Source organism: Mus caroli, chromosome 4 (assembly GCF_900094665.2).
Source record: "Mus caroli chromosome 4, CAROLI_EIJ_v1.1, whole genome shotgun sequence".
In the NCBI taxonomy this organism is placed as follows: Eukaryota; Metazoa; Chordata; class Mammalia; order Rodentia; family Muridae; genus Mus; species Mus caroli.
Genome location: NC_034573.1, coordinates 113,228,843 through 113,245,328, shown reverse-complemented (window position 1 = coordinate 113,245,328; position 16,486 = coordinate 113,228,843). Strand labels below are relative to the sequence as shown.

At 41.3% G+C, this 16,486-nt stretch overlaps 1 protein-coding gene across 4 annotated transcripts in view; it reads left to right on the top strand.

Moving 5' to 3' along the window:
- Window positions 1-16,486, top strand: part of Macf1 (microtubule actin crosslinking factor 1) — a 338,558-nt gene that overhangs the window by 223,351 nt on the left and 98,721 nt on the right. For 3 of the 4 annotated variants that reach the window (XM_029476567.1, XM_029476565.1, XM_029476563.1), the window contains 10 exons: window positions 1,323-1,556; window positions 3,855-4,004; window positions 5,867-6,100; window positions 7,276-7,500; window positions 8,413-8,931; window positions 9,644-9,820; window positions 10,050-10,173; window positions 12,238-12,446; window positions 12,915-13,232; window positions 15,189-15,355. In XM_029476567.1, coding sequence (XP_029332427.1) covers window positions 1,323-1,556; window positions 3,855-4,004; window positions 5,867-6,100; window positions 7,276-7,500; window positions 8,413-8,931; window positions 9,644-9,820; window positions 10,050-10,173; window positions 12,238-12,446; window positions 12,915-13,232; window positions 15,189-15,355 — 2,357 coding nt within the window. The remainder of the gene's footprint in view (window positions 1-1,322; window positions 1,557-3,854; window positions 4,005-5,866; window positions 6,101-7,275; window positions 7,501-8,412; window positions 8,932-9,643; window positions 9,821-10,049; window positions 10,174-12,237; window positions 12,447-12,914; window positions 13,233-15,188; window positions 15,356-16,486) is intronic. The other variant, XM_029476566.1, reaches the window with a different exon arrangement.

Sequence of the window (16,486 nt, the reverse complement as noted above, 5' to 3'; positions counted from 1 at the left end):
TGGTTTTTCGAGACAGGGTTTCTCTGTGTAGCCCTGGCTGTCCTGGAACTCACTTTGTAGACCAGGCTGGCCTCGAACTCGGAAATCCGCCTGCCTCTGCCTCCCGAGTGCTGGGATTAAAGGCGTGCGCCACCACGCCCGGCTAAATCACGCCTTTTATCCCAGCACTTGGGAGGCAGAGGCCAGTGGATCTCTGTGAGTCTGGGGCCAGCTTGATCTACAAAGTGAATTCCAGGACAGCCAGGGAAATCTTGTCTTAAGAAACAAAAACAACAACAACAAAAAGATAAAAAAAATCTCTCTTATAAAGTTTTTTTAAAGTTTCATGCTTATTAATGGGGACCTGAGTGTAAATATGTATGCCACATACATGCATGTTCCCCCGAGACCAGACTAGGGAATCAGATCCCCAGGAGCTAGTTAGAGATGGTCTTGAGCTGCTTCTTATCCTCGGGAAGGATAGTAAGTGCTCTCAACCACTGAGCCATCTCTCCAGCACCTAAAGATAAAAAGCTGTTTCTTAGTGAATCAAATAAGTTTCCTGTTGTCTCAGTATTTCCCTACCAATTACTTAATGGACAATAAACAGATGCTTGAGCCTACCTGCAGGTTGTTTTGCCTGCACATGTCTGTCAGTGCGTGCTTGTTGTGCTCACTAAGGCCAGAAGACGACACCGATCTCCTAGAACTGGGTGCTGGGATTGAGCCTGGGTTTTCTGGAAAAGCATCCTGTGCTCTTAACTGCTGAGCCAGCTCTCGAGCCTTGGATCAGAAATTAATGTTGTATTTTTCCAAAACTTTTTTTTTTAATTATGCCAGGGTTGGTGGCATAGATCTCTAATTTCAGCTACTTGGGAGGTTGAGCTGAAAGAATCACAAATTCCAGGCCTTTCTGGGCTATAAAATGAGTTCAAGGCCAATCTGAACAGCATAGTAAGACTGTCTTAAACAAGACAGGGATGCAGCTCAGTGGAAAAGCAAGTGTCTGCCCAGTGCACACACGGACTCAGGTTCCAGTTCCACCAAAATAAATAAATATGAAAAAAATTAAGTCATAAAATTTGAGTTAGCGGTAGTATAGTGCTGTTAGTAAAAATGAATGGAAAGCTTGCTGCAGTGTAAAGGCCCAGTGGAAGCATATTTGCAATTAGTGTCTTGTTTTGGGATTTTGCAAAGAATTAAAAAAAAATGAAACTGGCAGTGTTCATTTTTTATAACCAATTATAAAATATAGGATATTAACCTTTAATTCTCAAAAACAATAGCTTTTCCATGACTAGAGAAATGAAAGGTGTTTGTTTTTCTCTCCCCATTTGCCTTAGGATATGAAACAATCTATGGCTGAAAGGAAATCTCAGCTGGATGCCCTTGCTTTGGATATTCAGCTCTTTATATCTGATCACCCACAGGATCTGTCTCTTCAGCAGAATCAGGAGATGCTGCAGTTTCTGAGTGAATTACAGAGGTCCTTTCAGGGCCTTGTGGAACACACTGCAGCTCAGAAAGATGTGGTGCAGGGCCATCTTCAGCAAGTCCAGCAAGAAGTTCAGGTCAAGGTCAGACTGACCCAGCAACTGAGCTCAGTTTGTCTTTTGGGGGTGTCTTCTAGGGTTTTCCTGGCCTGACTCCAACTATCATGATTCCAGGAACCTGGCTTTACCAACTTCAAAATTTCATGTCACACAGGCCAATGTGGTCTGGTCTGAGAGAGCTGTTCTAGCTTTTTCTTGTTTTATGTGTATGAGAGAATATATGTTTGTGTGTGATTGCATGTGCAAGTGTTTTCATTTTAGTGAGACATTCTTACTATGTCCCATTGTCTCAACTTTTCCTGTAAAATTGTAGCTGGCCCGTCCGTCCTATTGCTTTCCCAGCATCATTTGAGCCTGAGAGGAGCACCTTGATACTCTCAACACTGATAAGAGTGGCTCTGAAAAATCTGTTTTATTAAATGGCTTTTAAAGTAACTCATAATAAGACTCCCTGACAGTCTACAAACAGCTGACAAAAAAATTGAATGAAAATAATTTAGTTATTTTTTGTTGTTTTGTTTTTCAGACAGTGTTTCACTGTGCAGTGCAGGCTGACTCTGTGTAGAACAGGCTGGCCTTGAGCTCACAGCGATCCACCTGCCTCTGCCCACATGCTCTAATTAAAGGCATGAGCAACCATGTCTTACTCTTGTCTTGGGAATACTTAAGTTATTCTTTTCTTGCACTTTTCTACATGCTGAAGTGCTCAGTTTTTCACAGTGGAAGACAATGTACAAAAGCAGGGTTGATGTTTCTTTTCTCTTCTTATATATATTTGACTCTCATACCAATTCTTACCATAAGTCTCATGTCACAAACTTAGATTCAACATAATTTAGTGTCTAGTAACATGATAGCAATAGGCTGTCTTGAGTAATGCTTTTGTCATCTCTACCACTGAATACAGTGGTGTACAGCAAAAGATAGCATTGTCACGATCCACAGGAAATCTGTCTCAAGGGCTCCTGTATTATACAAAGTATAGTTGAGCTTTTGAGTCAAATTTAAAGAAAACTAAGCTAGTCCATGCCTTCCATCCCCTGCTACTGTCTAGTTATTTCAACTGTGTTGAAATTGAAATGAATCCTGATGAAATATTTCAGGTTTCTTTCCATTCCTGAACTTGTGCAATGCTCTTACCTAGCCCTGTATATAGTGTAGTATATCATGTAGAAAATTAATAAAGCAGATTGGTCTGAGCCACCTTGACTTACTTGCAGCAGGTAATAGAATTGCATGTGAACATTCTGAACATGGGATTAATTCACAGTGTGCATTAACCTTGTCAGGAATGCTCTGCCTCTCTCTGTATTTGCTCTGAGTGTGTGTGTGCGTTAACTTGTTTGCTTTGCTTTTTTCAGATTCAGTCTGCACTCATCCTAACCCATGAAGATCCTGTTTCACAGCTGAAGAGCTCTTAGGAGCTCTCTTCCAGTGCCCTTCTGTTTTTCATAAAAAGGGGGAGTGAGGGCCAGCATGGGTACCTGTTTGTAAGTGCAGGTGACTGAGATCAGAATGCCATCGGAAGGCAACCTGGTAGAAACTGTCTTTAGAAGGATGGTCAGGAGAACACATCATGCTCAATTGTTGCTCAGTCAGGTGCTTTAGTGTTATGGAACTGACGTGACGGATGGGGAAAGGATCAGGCATGGAAACATATCCCCCCGCCCCCTCTGGCCCTGACTTTTCTAGTGGTATTAGTGTAGACACCCAAAAGATTGAGACAGTTGCTATTCTTGGACTGTTTTCTCCTCAAAATAGCCAACTCCCACTCCTCAAGCCTGCCATGTAATCATTCTATTTAATGGTTCTTCTGTAGTTATGAGGCATTTGATTTATTAAGTCAGTTCAATTATTAAGAAGTTCATTTGGCTAATCAATTAACCAGACTCTTGGAGTTTTTTGTTCCAATTCTTCTACTTTTCCACATTTCTTACTTAATGTGTACAGCAAATCCTCTTGTTTCAAAGGAAGAACTTCTCAGAGAGACAAATTTATCATCATCACCACTGTCATGTAGTTTCATTGTTGTCCATTCCAAAGATGGTAACAGCAGTCTTCACAGAAGCTTCCAGACTTAACCCTGACCTAGGAGCACCTCTCTGTGACTCTCTGACTGTCATTCCAGCTGCGCACCCACATAGCAGGCTGCCCAGATGAGGGGGGCTTCCGGAATGTGATTTCTGTGCCTTTTTCTATTCCAATTTTTCACCAACGTTTTCATCTTTGATGTATAATTGTCATAGTTTACATTTCAGGAAATTAACTTGTATTTGTAAGATGAGAGTTAATTATTTCTTGACTCCTCTGCATTTTAATTAGACTCTGCAGAAACAACAAGACACCTGCCATAAGAAGCTGGAGGATCTTTGCAACTGGGTGGGACAGGCAGAAAGAGCACTGGAGAGGCACCAGGGCGGAGCCTCTCGGCAAGAGCTCTCTGCTCTGCAGCAGAACCAAAGTGACTTGAAGGTCAGTGTGAATTAAGCTGTCTCGTCATCCCTTCAGCAAGTGTTTGCCAAGGCTCTTTTACAGTGCTTAGTGGCAATACCAGTGGTAAACAGACATTATTGCTTTCATAAAGTGCACAGTTTGACAGAAGAGAAAGACCAGTAGACAGATTATAACCATTACATACAGAAAGGTAAAGTTGACTTTAAAGAGTGTCAGATAAACTGAGAAGTGGTGTGTAAAGCCGGGGTTAGTACATGAAGGTGTAGCAGGTAGAAAGTGTACCAGGCAGGAACTCTGTTTCAGTCTTAAGGTAGGAGGGGAACTGAGCATAACGTAGTCGAGAACTGAAAGGAGGCCCCTTCTGCTGGGCTTCAAAGAACAAGAGGAAGATTAGAGAAAGTGGAGATCAGAGATATGAATGTTGCTCTTATCATCCTGGATTTGTAGGCCACATTAGGGAGCAAAGATGATAACCAGGAGAATAGTCTCCCCGTCCACTAAACCCTAAACAAAGGAGTGAGTACTTTCCAAGCCTCCCATTCAGTTCCCGAAAGCAGAAGTGAGTGAACACTATATATGTTGTTCTTGAACATATGGATAATGCAGTTTAATTTATAAATTAGGCACAATGAAAGATAGATCCAGAACTAAAATTAGAACAGTTATTACAATATACTGTAATAAAATCATCACTTTGGTGCCATTGTTATGAAATGATGATTCTTGGCATATAAATGTCATAATAGCATGACAGATGACCCTGTGTGCTCTGTGTGTGACTAATTGGCAAGTACCATGTACATACAGCTTGGATGCACTAGACAGAGAAGCTCTTCACATCTCAGACTGAGTAGAGCAAGATGAATTGATTTTTTTTTTTTTTTTTAGGTTTTGTGAGACAGGGTTTCTCTGTGTAGCCCTGGCTGTCCTGGAACTCACTCTGTAGACCAGGTTGGCCTCGAATTCAGAAATCCGCCTGCCTCTGCCTCCCGAGTGCTGGGATTAAAGAATTGATTTTTTTTTTAACTGTATATGGGTTTATTATATATGTTGCCTGTATAGGTGTACATATATGACCACATGTGTGCAGTGCCTGTGGAGGTGTCAGGTTCTCCACAGACGTCAGGTGCAGGTCCTCTGGAACTGCAGTTATGCATGGTTGTGAACTGCCATGTGCATACTAGGAACTGAGTCCAGGTCTTCGCCAAGGAGAAATTCTCTTAACTGCTGAGTCTCCCTTCACCCCATCCCACCCCTCTCTTTTTAGACAGGAGCCTTGGCTGGCCTAGAATTTACTATGTAGACCTAACTAGCCTTGAACTCATGAACTTGAGCATCTCTGCCTCCTGAGTGTTAGGACTAAAGGGTTACCATCATGCCTACTAGGAATGAGTTTCAATCACTTCATTCAGAATGGTGCACTTAGAAAATGTGAAAAACTACATTTTTATTTAATAGTTTCGATCATAGTTGGTCATGAAGAAGTATGGAGACTGTCTGGTCTACTATCCAAGACTGGCAGGCTCCATTCTGCTAGAATCATACTGTCCTTTTATTTCTTCCACTTGTACTCAGAGACAGAGTTCTAGCCCTGCCTGGTCTACAAGAGCTAGTTTCAGGGCAGCCAGGCTACACAGAAAAACCCTGTCTTGAAAAACAAACAAACAACAACAAAAAGAAACAAAGAAAAGAAAAGAGTTCTCTTTGAAGACAAGTTATTGCCAAGTAAAAATTTTGCTACTTAATATTGAAGGCTTGTTTTTTTGTTTCTTTGGTAAATTATCATCAAAATGTCAGTGGTTATATACATATATGTCATCCTTACAGAAGACTGAAAGGACTAAAGGTAAAGACAGTCACCTTTGTTTCTCTCTGTTAAGGATTTGCAGGGTGACATTGAGAATCATTCCACCTCATTTGCCACTGCTGTCAAAGACATTGAAGGGTTCCTGGAAGAGAACCAGACCAAGCTGAGCCCCCAGGAGCTGACAGCTCTTCGAGAAAAACTTCATCAGGCAAAGGAGCAATATGAGGTTCTCCAGCAACGGACACGGGCGGCTCAGAAGGAGCTGGAGGAAGCAGTGACATCAGCCTTACAACAGGAGACAGAGAAGGTAGCTGGCCTGCTACTTGTTTTCCAAAGACACATTGGAGCAGTGTTTAGAGTTACAGAAGAGGTCTTTAGGAGTCAGTCTTTTCATTCTCAAAAAATATCCAGGAGTTCAGGTCAGGAGTGGTTTGTAAAAAGTGTATGTTACCAAAAACCAAATTAAAACTTGCTAGCTCTACTTATAGTTTCTACTTTGGCTTTGATAAGTTATAAGAAGGAAATGATGATATGATTTTTTTGCTCCAATATTGATTGGTGACCTATGAGTATTAGAAAAATATCTATGGGGCTGGAGAGATGGCTCAGCAATTAAGAGCACTAGCTGTTCTGCCAATAGTCCTGAGTTCGATTCCCAGCAACCACATGGTAGCTCACAACCATCTGTAATAGAATCTGATTTCCTCTTTCAGTGTACATAAAAACATACTCATATAAATAAGTCTTAAAAATACATATCTCTAATTTGGGCATCATTTGGGGTCCTAGGCTTTGTTTCCCAGGCAGCTGTACAGTTGCAGTGTGGAGTGTGGGTCTTGGAGAAACTGAAACAAAACAAAAATGTGATATCTTAAGGGATTTTATTCAGTACTGCTGGTAGAATCGAGTTCCTTCTTCAACCCAGGACTCCTATACTAATGAGAGATTAGGCATCATGGAAAGGGAAAGTAAAACACCTGAAGATGAATATTAAATTAAGTGAATAAACAACACAACTTGTTTAAGTAAATATTTGAAAAACTAGTGAGAGACAAATTCCATTTGGCTGAGATAAAGATGACAGAAGTCAGTTGTCCCTTCAGGGAAGAGCTGCCAGATAAGAGCTGTGTCTATTGTGAATCTCACTCTTCCAGTGTATCACCTCTACATAGTTAGGAAACCTTGCAGGGTTGTCGGGGCCTTTCTAAATCCTGTCATTTTCTCATTTTGTTTGCTTTGTTGAGGTGTTTTTGTTTATTTTTCTTTAAGCAGTAAGCTATTGAAGAATCTGGAATTTATTTTAAATAACCATTTTCACAGATTCTAGTAGATCGTAATTCTTTTCGGTATGAAAATATTTCACACCCAGACTAGAGCGTTGGTTTTTCTTTAGCACAAAGCTCTTCTCTCACTTTGACTTTGAACCAGTGCTCTCATACTGGAGTGCCTAAGAGTTCTCACTGGTATTCCTCTGGATTTCAGAGTAAAGCAGCGACGGAGCTGGCAGAGAACAAGAGGAAGATCGATGCTCTCTTGGATTGGGTGGCTTCTGTGGGGTCATCTGAGAGAAAGCCACAGACTAGCCTTCCAGGAATGGAGCAGTTCTCTGGAGCTTGCCTGGAAAAACAAACCTTAGCTGCCACTGATGATCATGTAGATGGGAACCAGGTACCAGAGACACTGGACAGGCAGTATGAGCTAATGAAGGTAAGGCTGGTACCTTGTCTCTTGCCATGCTTGTAGAGAGGAACCTAGAAAACAAATCAGAGCTTTAGTTTGTCTTTGGTATATCAGCAGCTTGAACACTGTTGACAGCTCTTGAAATGCATTCTCCTTTGGCTTCTTGAGCACTGCTTCACCCTAATCATCCTTCTTTTCCTTTCTCAGCCTTGGAGATACTGTTATGCTTCTAGTAGGTCCCAGCCCTCTTCTCATCTCTCATAATACACTTTCCTGTGCCTGGGAAGGAGGCTCAGTTGGTAAACGATTTGCAATACCAGCATGAGAACCCGCCCATGTTTGATCATCAGAACCCATGATAAAATGTTAGGAATGGTGGTGCACGCTGGTAATCCTAACATGGGGCAGATAAAGAAGGAGACTCCTTGAGGGATTGGGGTTCCAGCCAGCTTAGCCTAGTTCTAGGTAGAAAGGAAAGAGTAACTCAAAAAATTAGATAGACAGTTTATGAGGAACAGCACCCAAAATTGATCTCTGGCTGCACCTGAATATACACATGTGCATGTGCACATATACAAAGATACACCCAAAAACCAATATGCTTTTCTTGGGTACCCTTATCCATGTGTAGTAATTGAGTTACTAATATTGACAAATTCCATGTATGTATTTATCTTCAGTTAACATCTATATATGTGTATGGGTGTGGGTGTGTGGGTGTGTGTGTGTATGTATGTATTACATATATCACTGTCCCATATTAACTCATCTTATTTCTAAGAAGTTGTGTCCATGAATTTCTTTTACCTGCCATATTAAATCCATATTTTTACTATAGTTCCTTGTCCACTCTACCTCCAGCATCTCTACCTCTAGTTGTAATATAAGCAAATTGTTCATGTTTTCCTATTAATGGTCTTTGGGGTTGTTTACTACCAGGCACGTCACCAAGAATTGCTGTCTCAGCAGCAGAATTTCATTGTGGCCACCCAGTCAGCTCAGTCCTTCCTGGACCAACACAGTCACAATCTTACACCTGAGGAGCAGCAGAAGCTTCGAGAGAAGCTAGGTGAGCTGAAGGAGCAGTATGCAGCTTCCCTTGCCCGGTCAGAGGCAGAGCTGAAGCAGACGCAGACTCTACGAGATGAACTGCAGAACTTCCTGCAAGACCACAGGGAATTTGAAAACTGGCTAGAACAATCTGAGAATGAGCTGGATAGTATGCATAAGGGAGGCAGCAGTCCTGAAGCTCTGAACTCCTTGCTAAAGCGGCAAGGAAGCTTCTCTGAGGATGTCATTTCCCACAAAGGAGACTTGAGATTTGTGACTATCTCAGGACAGAAAGTCTTAGAAACAGAAAACAATTTTGAGGAAGGCCAAGAGCCATCAGCTACCAGAAACTTAGTGAATGAAAAACTGAAGGATGCAACAGAAAGATACACCACTCTCCACTCTAAGGTAAGGAAAGACCCCCATCCTCACCCCCTCCAATCAACCTCCAGGGAAACAACTATGGCTGTCCTCAAACAACTATGGGTAATTTCTAGGCTCAAAATATGAGTCATAAGACAGTGTATGTGAACCAAAGGAAAATAGGTTTCATCAGCTATAAATAGAAATTCAGACTCTGTGGATCCATGGTCTAACACCTAGTCCTGCTAATGTTGGGAATATGTGTCACATCATTGATGGAGATAGAAGTGCTCATCTTCCAATATCTTAGACTTATAAGAGACATAGCACAGCAAAATTTAAGCCAACTTCAGCCTTTTTTCTTAGACAATTTGTTCCTAGACAATTTCTTCCTGAAAATCCAAAAAAACAAAAAAATATAAACAAACAAAATTTTTCCTAAAGTTTAGAATTACACACCACACTTTATCTTTCTGTCAACGTCTAATCTCCCAAAAGGAACATTTTTTCCACTTTTAAGTCCTTACTTTTGCCTGTAGTCTGCTGTATATTTCTCTGGTGGTGTGTCATCCAAATCATTAAGTCTTCCTGGGGATGAGTGAGATTAAGTAGACAGTACAAATACTGGTGATCCTGCTTGTAGATAGTTAAATCATTGTGTAAAGCTGCAGTCAGTTCTCAGGACCTAGGAAAGGCTCTTTCTTTGGACTCTATTCTGGAAGCTGCTACCTTTGACTTCTTTATTTCTTTGGCTTAGTGTACACGATTGGGCTCTCATCTGAGCATGTTGCTAGGCCAGTATCAGCAATTCCAGAGCAGCGCCGACAGCCTGCAGGCCTGGGTGTTGACTTGTGAGGCCAGTGTGGAGAAGCTTCTCTCAGACACAGTTGCCTCTGACCCCGGAGTCCTGCAACAGCAGCTTGCAACAACAAAGGTAGGCAGATTCAGACCTTGTGTGTGTGTGTGTGTGTGTGTGTGTGTGTGTGTGTGTGTGTGTGTATGTGAAGATCTTATATTTCATGGCTTAGAGGGAACTGATAAAAGTAAATACTACTAAAAATACATTAGTTGAAATGTCTTAGGCAAGACCAGATTCATAAATTCTTTTTTTTTTTTTTATTGTTTGTTTTGTTTTGTTTTTTGCTATTGTTTTGGACAAGCAGCAGTTACAGGAAGAATTGGCTGAGCACCAAGTACCTGTAGAAAAGCTTCAAAAAGCAGCTCATGACCTAATGGACATTGAAGGAGAGCCAGCCCTGGACTGTAGGCCTATTCAAGAAACTACAGGTACGAAGCAGCACAGTACTCCTCCCCTTAGGAGTACTGTGATCTTTGTTTTTGTAGTACGTAGCAAACTGTATGACCAGGTATCCAGAGCACTAAGCTAAGGGCAGGAGACATACATTTGTAGGGGGCGATTCTGATATAATCCGGAATCTGCACGTACTGATGCTGAAGGTCCTCTTCCCAAATTGGTTCTTGATCCATCAATAAAGATGTTGGCTAATGGCTGGTGTAGCAGGGGACAAATTAGGTATGCCCAGTCGTTGTTAGCCAAGGCATTTTGAGAATAACTGTCCCGTGAGTGCGTCCGTATGCATGTGTTTCTTCAATCCACAGACCCAGGATAACTCCTAGGCAGGTGCAAGCATGTGACCCACCAAGAACACAAGGCGGGGTAGCAAAAGCTACACGCAACATACATGTATAAGAAGATGTCATGAAATAGCTCACTTTCCAGTGAATTCTGTTACTACACTTTCAATGGCTTTCACTCTATGGCTTTAACCCTTTCAGTATCCGCTGTCATTGAACCCTGTTTCTTTCACTTTCTAAGGAAACTTGCTATTCCCGAGTTTTACTGCCTTTGATATTTCTCCTGTTTCTTAACTGACATTTATTTCATTGTATTCTCCATGAATGATGAAATCCTATTTATCTTTCAAGATTTCATCAGTGGTACAGAGGCTTTAATCAGTACATTATGTATTTGAAAATTACTAAGAGGGTGGATTTTTAAATGTTCTCACCTTGAAAAGTGCTAAGTATGTGAGCTAGCTATGTTACTAACATGATATAGTCATTCCATAATATGTGTGTATCTTAAATATAATTTGTATACCAAAAAAAACTTATCAGATTTACTTACAACAGGTGGATGGGAGAGGGAAGGAGACAGGCTGGAGAGCTTATGGCCTTTGTTAAATCCTAACTAGTAACCCTGTGTCTTAGTTACTTACTTAGTTACTTACTGTGATAAAACACTATGACCAAGGCAACTTATAAAGGAAAACATTTAACTCTGGCCTACTATTCTAGAAGGATAGAGTTGATGTTGGCAGAGCAAAGGCATGTTTCCAGGAACAGCTGAGAGAGAGTTCACATCTTGAAGCACAAGCTAGATACACACAGAGAGTACACTGGGCGTGGGAGGATACTTTGGAGCCTTAAATAAAGCCTCCCTCAGTGGCATGCTTTCTCCAACAAGGCCACACCTCTTAATCCTGCCAAATGGGGACCAAGTATTTAAATGTTTATGATTTAAGAAGGAACATCTCATCAAACGACTACACACTGTCATTCAAAAGAAAGGAAGAAAGAAAGAAAGAAAGAAGAATGATTTTGACTTTCCCTAGGACGTGCTTTTAGTAGGAATACAGCACTCAGGGCTTTTATACAGTTATGTTATGTTTTCCTCTGCCTATACTGATTTGCAACCTTAATTTTGTTAAGACCAGAGACTTTATCTTAATTATCTTTAGTCCTTGGCATGTTGCATAATTTCTGGTTCTTATTAAATGCCAAATTACTAATTAATTGAATTTGGCTACTTTACTAATATAGTTCAAAAATATTCCATTTGTTTTGATGTTAATTATTTTTAATTAATATATACAATTTAAATACCACTTTCTGAGTATTTTGTTTGTTTGAGTTTTTGTTTTGTTTTTATTTGACTCAGGGTCTCACTCTGTAGCCCTGGCTTTCCTGGAACTCACTATATATACCAGGGGACCTCATATTTACAGAGACCCCTTGCTTCTTAATCCCTAGTGCTAGAATTAAAAGTGTAGACTATTTTGACTACTATCTGTCTGTCTGTCTGTCTGTCTCTATATTTCTTTATTTCTTAATTTGTTTATTTTAGGGGGGACCAGAAATGTTCTATGTATGTATTGTGGGCTAGCCTTGAATTCACTATGTAGATATGGCTGACCTCAACGTTCATCTGTCTCAACCTCCTCAATTACCAGGATTACAGGCATATCCTACCATACTCATCTTTTTATTCTTAAACATATTTTATAAAAATAGCATCCCGTGTTTTTTCTCATGGCCTTGATTTTCCAGATTCCATATCCAGCCGCTTCCAGAACCTCTCTTGTAGCTTAGCTGAGCGGTCTGCTTTGCTGCAGAAGGCAATTGCTCAGTCTCAGAGTGTTCAGGAAAGTATGGAGAGCCTGCTGCAGTCCATAAGGGAAGTTGAACAAAACCTAGAAAGGGATCAGGTGGCATCACTCTCATCAGGAGTCATCCAAGAAGCCTTGGCCAACAACATGGTAAGAGAACCTTACTCCTGAGAGTTACACTAGGAGATGAGTTTGCCATTTCTGTAGTAATATTACTCTGAGAAAGGAGCAGAAGAGAATAGTTTCTGCCCAAGAATCTTGTAATAAGGCTTGAAGATGATGACTGATCTATGTAGCCATTCTGCTACTGGGGCTGAGAATGTAACTCAGTAATAGAATGCGTGCTTATTAACATGGGAAGATCCTGAGTTCAATATTCAACACTATAAAAAAGAAAAAATTTTCTCCCTAATTTCCAAACCACTGTTGAATCCAAGGAAAAGTGTTGGGAGCAAAATAATTTGGTGAAGTGAATAGAGAAATAAAGGATGTACCATTCTTCAGGTTCAGTCACAGTCCTCCAATCTCCTTGAGCATGGAGTTATTACAAAGTTAGTAGATGGCTCAGATCTACTAGCATAAATAAACCCCAACTGACAGACTTGCTCTTGATAACAGAAACTGAAGCAAGACATTGCTAGACAAAAGAGCAGCTTGGAAGCCACCCATGACATGGTCACTCGATTCATGGAGACAGCTGACAGCAACTCAGCCTCAGTGCTGCAGGGCAAACTGGCAGAGCTGAGCCAGCGCTTCCAACAGCTCCAGCTCCAGCAGCAAGAAAAGGAGAGCAACCTAAAGAAGCTCCTGCCCCAGGCTGAGATGTTTGAGCAGCTCTCCAACAAGCTGCAGCACTTCATGGAAAACAAAAGTCGACTGCTGGCCTCTGGGAACCAGCCAGATCAAGATATTGCACATTTTTCCCAGCAGATCCAGGTGAGGATACATGCCTGTCATCTTAGCAGAATAAAAGGTAGGGCAAGACGAAAATTAGTATTTACTGAGCACATACAGTGTTGGGAATGCTGGAAACTCGACCTGCATTATCTTAGAACTATGACCCCCCATCTTGTAACAACAATGTGGATTTCTTCTTCTCTTCTGGTATATAAGGTTAATGTGAGATGAACAGGTCCATTCCACTCAGTGTAGCCACGTACAGGCTGATAGCGACTTCACCCTGACATGTGTGCTGATATTTTCTTCTGTAAGAGGGGTTTCTTCTATAAGAATGTATGGCATAGCCATTTACATTTCGTTAGTCAAAGCCAGGTTTAAATACCCATACCCAACTTCGAAAGATGTTAGGAAATAGTCTTAAAATCTATCTAGAAGGGGAAGAGCTGGTAGGTGAAAACCATTGTCAGCTACCACTAATGAAAACCAAGGAGGACAATTCTGGGTCCTAGTATTATGTATGTACTTAGCTTGAGTAAGGAGTGGCCAGTTTGAATTCCAGAATGTCTAGATAGCCCACATTCCCATCTGTAGTACCTCACATATATCCCTACATCATTGCCATATACATCTCATTCATAGGAAAGAGGTTGTAAGTGGAGGGGTGGTCAGAGGAGAGCTAGTGTGAGTCCTCTTTTTCCACCGTGTGGCCCCAGGGAGGCAAACACAGGTTATCAGGTTTTTAAACTTTTTCTGTTGCTGTGAGAAGATACCATAACAAAGACAACTTATAGAATGAAGAGTTTGTTGTGTCCTGTGTGAGGTTTCAGGGGATGAGGGCCTGTTGTGCAGGGATGGATGACAGCAAGCAGTGGGCATGACGACTACAACAAATAGCAGAACTTCCATCCTCAATCACAAGCATGATGCAGAGACAGAACTGGACGCGGGGTGAGGCCGTAAGCTCTCACAGGGGACCCTCAATGACGTGTCTCCTCATGTTAACAAGGCCATACCTCCTAAACTTACCCAAACCAAGTGTTACCAAATGGGAACCACGTGTTCAGGTGCCTGAGCCACAGGGAACACGGCTGGGGAGGAAGTCCCTCTGCCGGCTGGCCATTTTACCAGCACCCCTCACGGTTCTCTTTCCTGTTTTCTAAGTAGGATGTTACTGTTTTGTTTTGGTTACTAAATGCTTTTGTTTGTTTTGAGTAATTTTAGACTTGTAGTAAAGTAGGAATGGCCCAACATATCACAGCATAGTCTTTCCTAGATTCACCAGTTGCTAATTATTTTATCTCTTTATAAAAATATCAGAGACAGCTTAATTATGAGCAATATCATTATTGTGACATGTGAAAGTTTCACCAAATTCAGTCAATAGGACCCCCTTTAAGCTGTGTTCCTTTTGACAAATCTCTATCAATATAGGAATTGCCTTCTTCCCATACTGAAATCAGTTTCTTGTTTGTTTTTGCCTTTTTCTCCACGAATCCCTGTTTGGTAGGGAAGGACTGTTAGAAACCGCATTTTGGACACTAGGTAAGGTAAATAAGCTGCTGGGATGTCGCCATCCTGCCACAGATGTAAGGGTTAGGAAACCGTGCTGCTCTCGCTGCCACAGCACACGTTCAATAGAATGGAAGTTTTATTGTTTATTTTATATATAAAGCTGAGCACAAGTTTGCTTCTGCAAACTCAGTGCTCCTGTGGGGCTATGGGAGGCAGAGACAAGAGGATCCTTGCAAGTTCATGGGCGGGATAGCCTGGCATGTGCAGGAAGGAACAACAAAGAGTCTCTATCTCAAACAAGGTAGGAAGCAAAGACCTACAGTAGAGGTTGGTCTATAACCTCCACACACAAGAACCCACACACATACACTACCACCATCACTACCACACCATGTACACACATGTGCACAGAAAGGTTAAAAAAATAAAATAATGGGTCAGATCATTTAGTAAGTTGCTTTTGATATGTTTAATAAACAGGAACTCACTTTGGAAATGGAAGACCAAAAGGAGAACCTAGATACTCTTGAGCACCTAGTTACCACACTGGGCTCTTGTGGCTTTGCACTGGACCTATCTCAGCATCAAGACAAGATACAGAACCTTAAGAAGGATTTTACAGAGCTGCAGAAGACAGTTCAAGAAAGGTGAGTACTCAGCTGCATTGGTCATTGAAAAAGAACAGTTCCTGGCTCTCTGTAGAGTGAGACACTTTTTATACTTCCTTACCATAAAAAGCAATGTCCACAACTTTGCTACTGACCCATGGGTCAAAGACTGCCTCTTTAGGCAAGTTACCTAATGTGGGTGGTGTTTACTGCTTTCTATTACTAATTGATTCATCTCAGTATCGGGCCTGAGTGACCAAAGCCCAGGTTACCTGAAGCAAACAGAACAAATTTGGGATTATAAGTAAGATCATAGCTGAATTTAAAATAAAGACAAAATCTAGAGACTTTCAAGGTATGATTATGAGTTATATTTGTGGGCTAGAGAAATGACTCAGCAGTTAAGAGCCCTTTCAGAAGACTTATGTTCGGTTGCTAGAACCCACACTGTAATTTCAGGGGATCCAGTGCTCTCTTTGGCCTCCTAGGTCACATGGTGCACAGATAGACAAACAGGCACACACATGTACACATGAATATCTTTTGGATAACATTTAAGAGAAATGTCTGGATTCTTTTAGCACAAATACAGTAATGTATGAAAAATGCTTACAGATTATAGTTTACTATTGCAAACGCATTATTTTCCATTAGAAGCCTCACATGGGTTTAAGGCCATCGATAAGACTTCTTATCTTGGTTTAGAAGCAATTGCAATATTGATTTAGCAGGCAGCCACCTTAATGGCTAGAGGAAAACTGCTGGTCAAACCAATACTTAGAGCCATGTGTTATGGCACACACTTGCAATCCCAGCACTCAGAGTAGGAGTAGAAGGTACATTAAAACACTCAAAGCCAGACCTGGCTGCATATGGAACAAGTGAGTTTGAAGCCAGCATAGGCTAGAAGAGACCCTGTCTCAAAAGTAAATGAAAACCTAGCAGTGGATTGAGTAGCTTGGCTGAGGACAATGGCCTTGGGGGCTTTGTTTCTCTCTTCCCCAGTGTTGAAACTACATGAAGAACCAGGATCTCTGGATTAGTCCTTGAAAGATATAATGATTCCTTGATTTATTTTCTTTATGAGCATATGTAGCTCATGGCCAATCATCTAACTTCAATTCAGCACTCAAGTCAGGTGTGTGTGTGTGTGTGTGTGTGTGTGTGTGT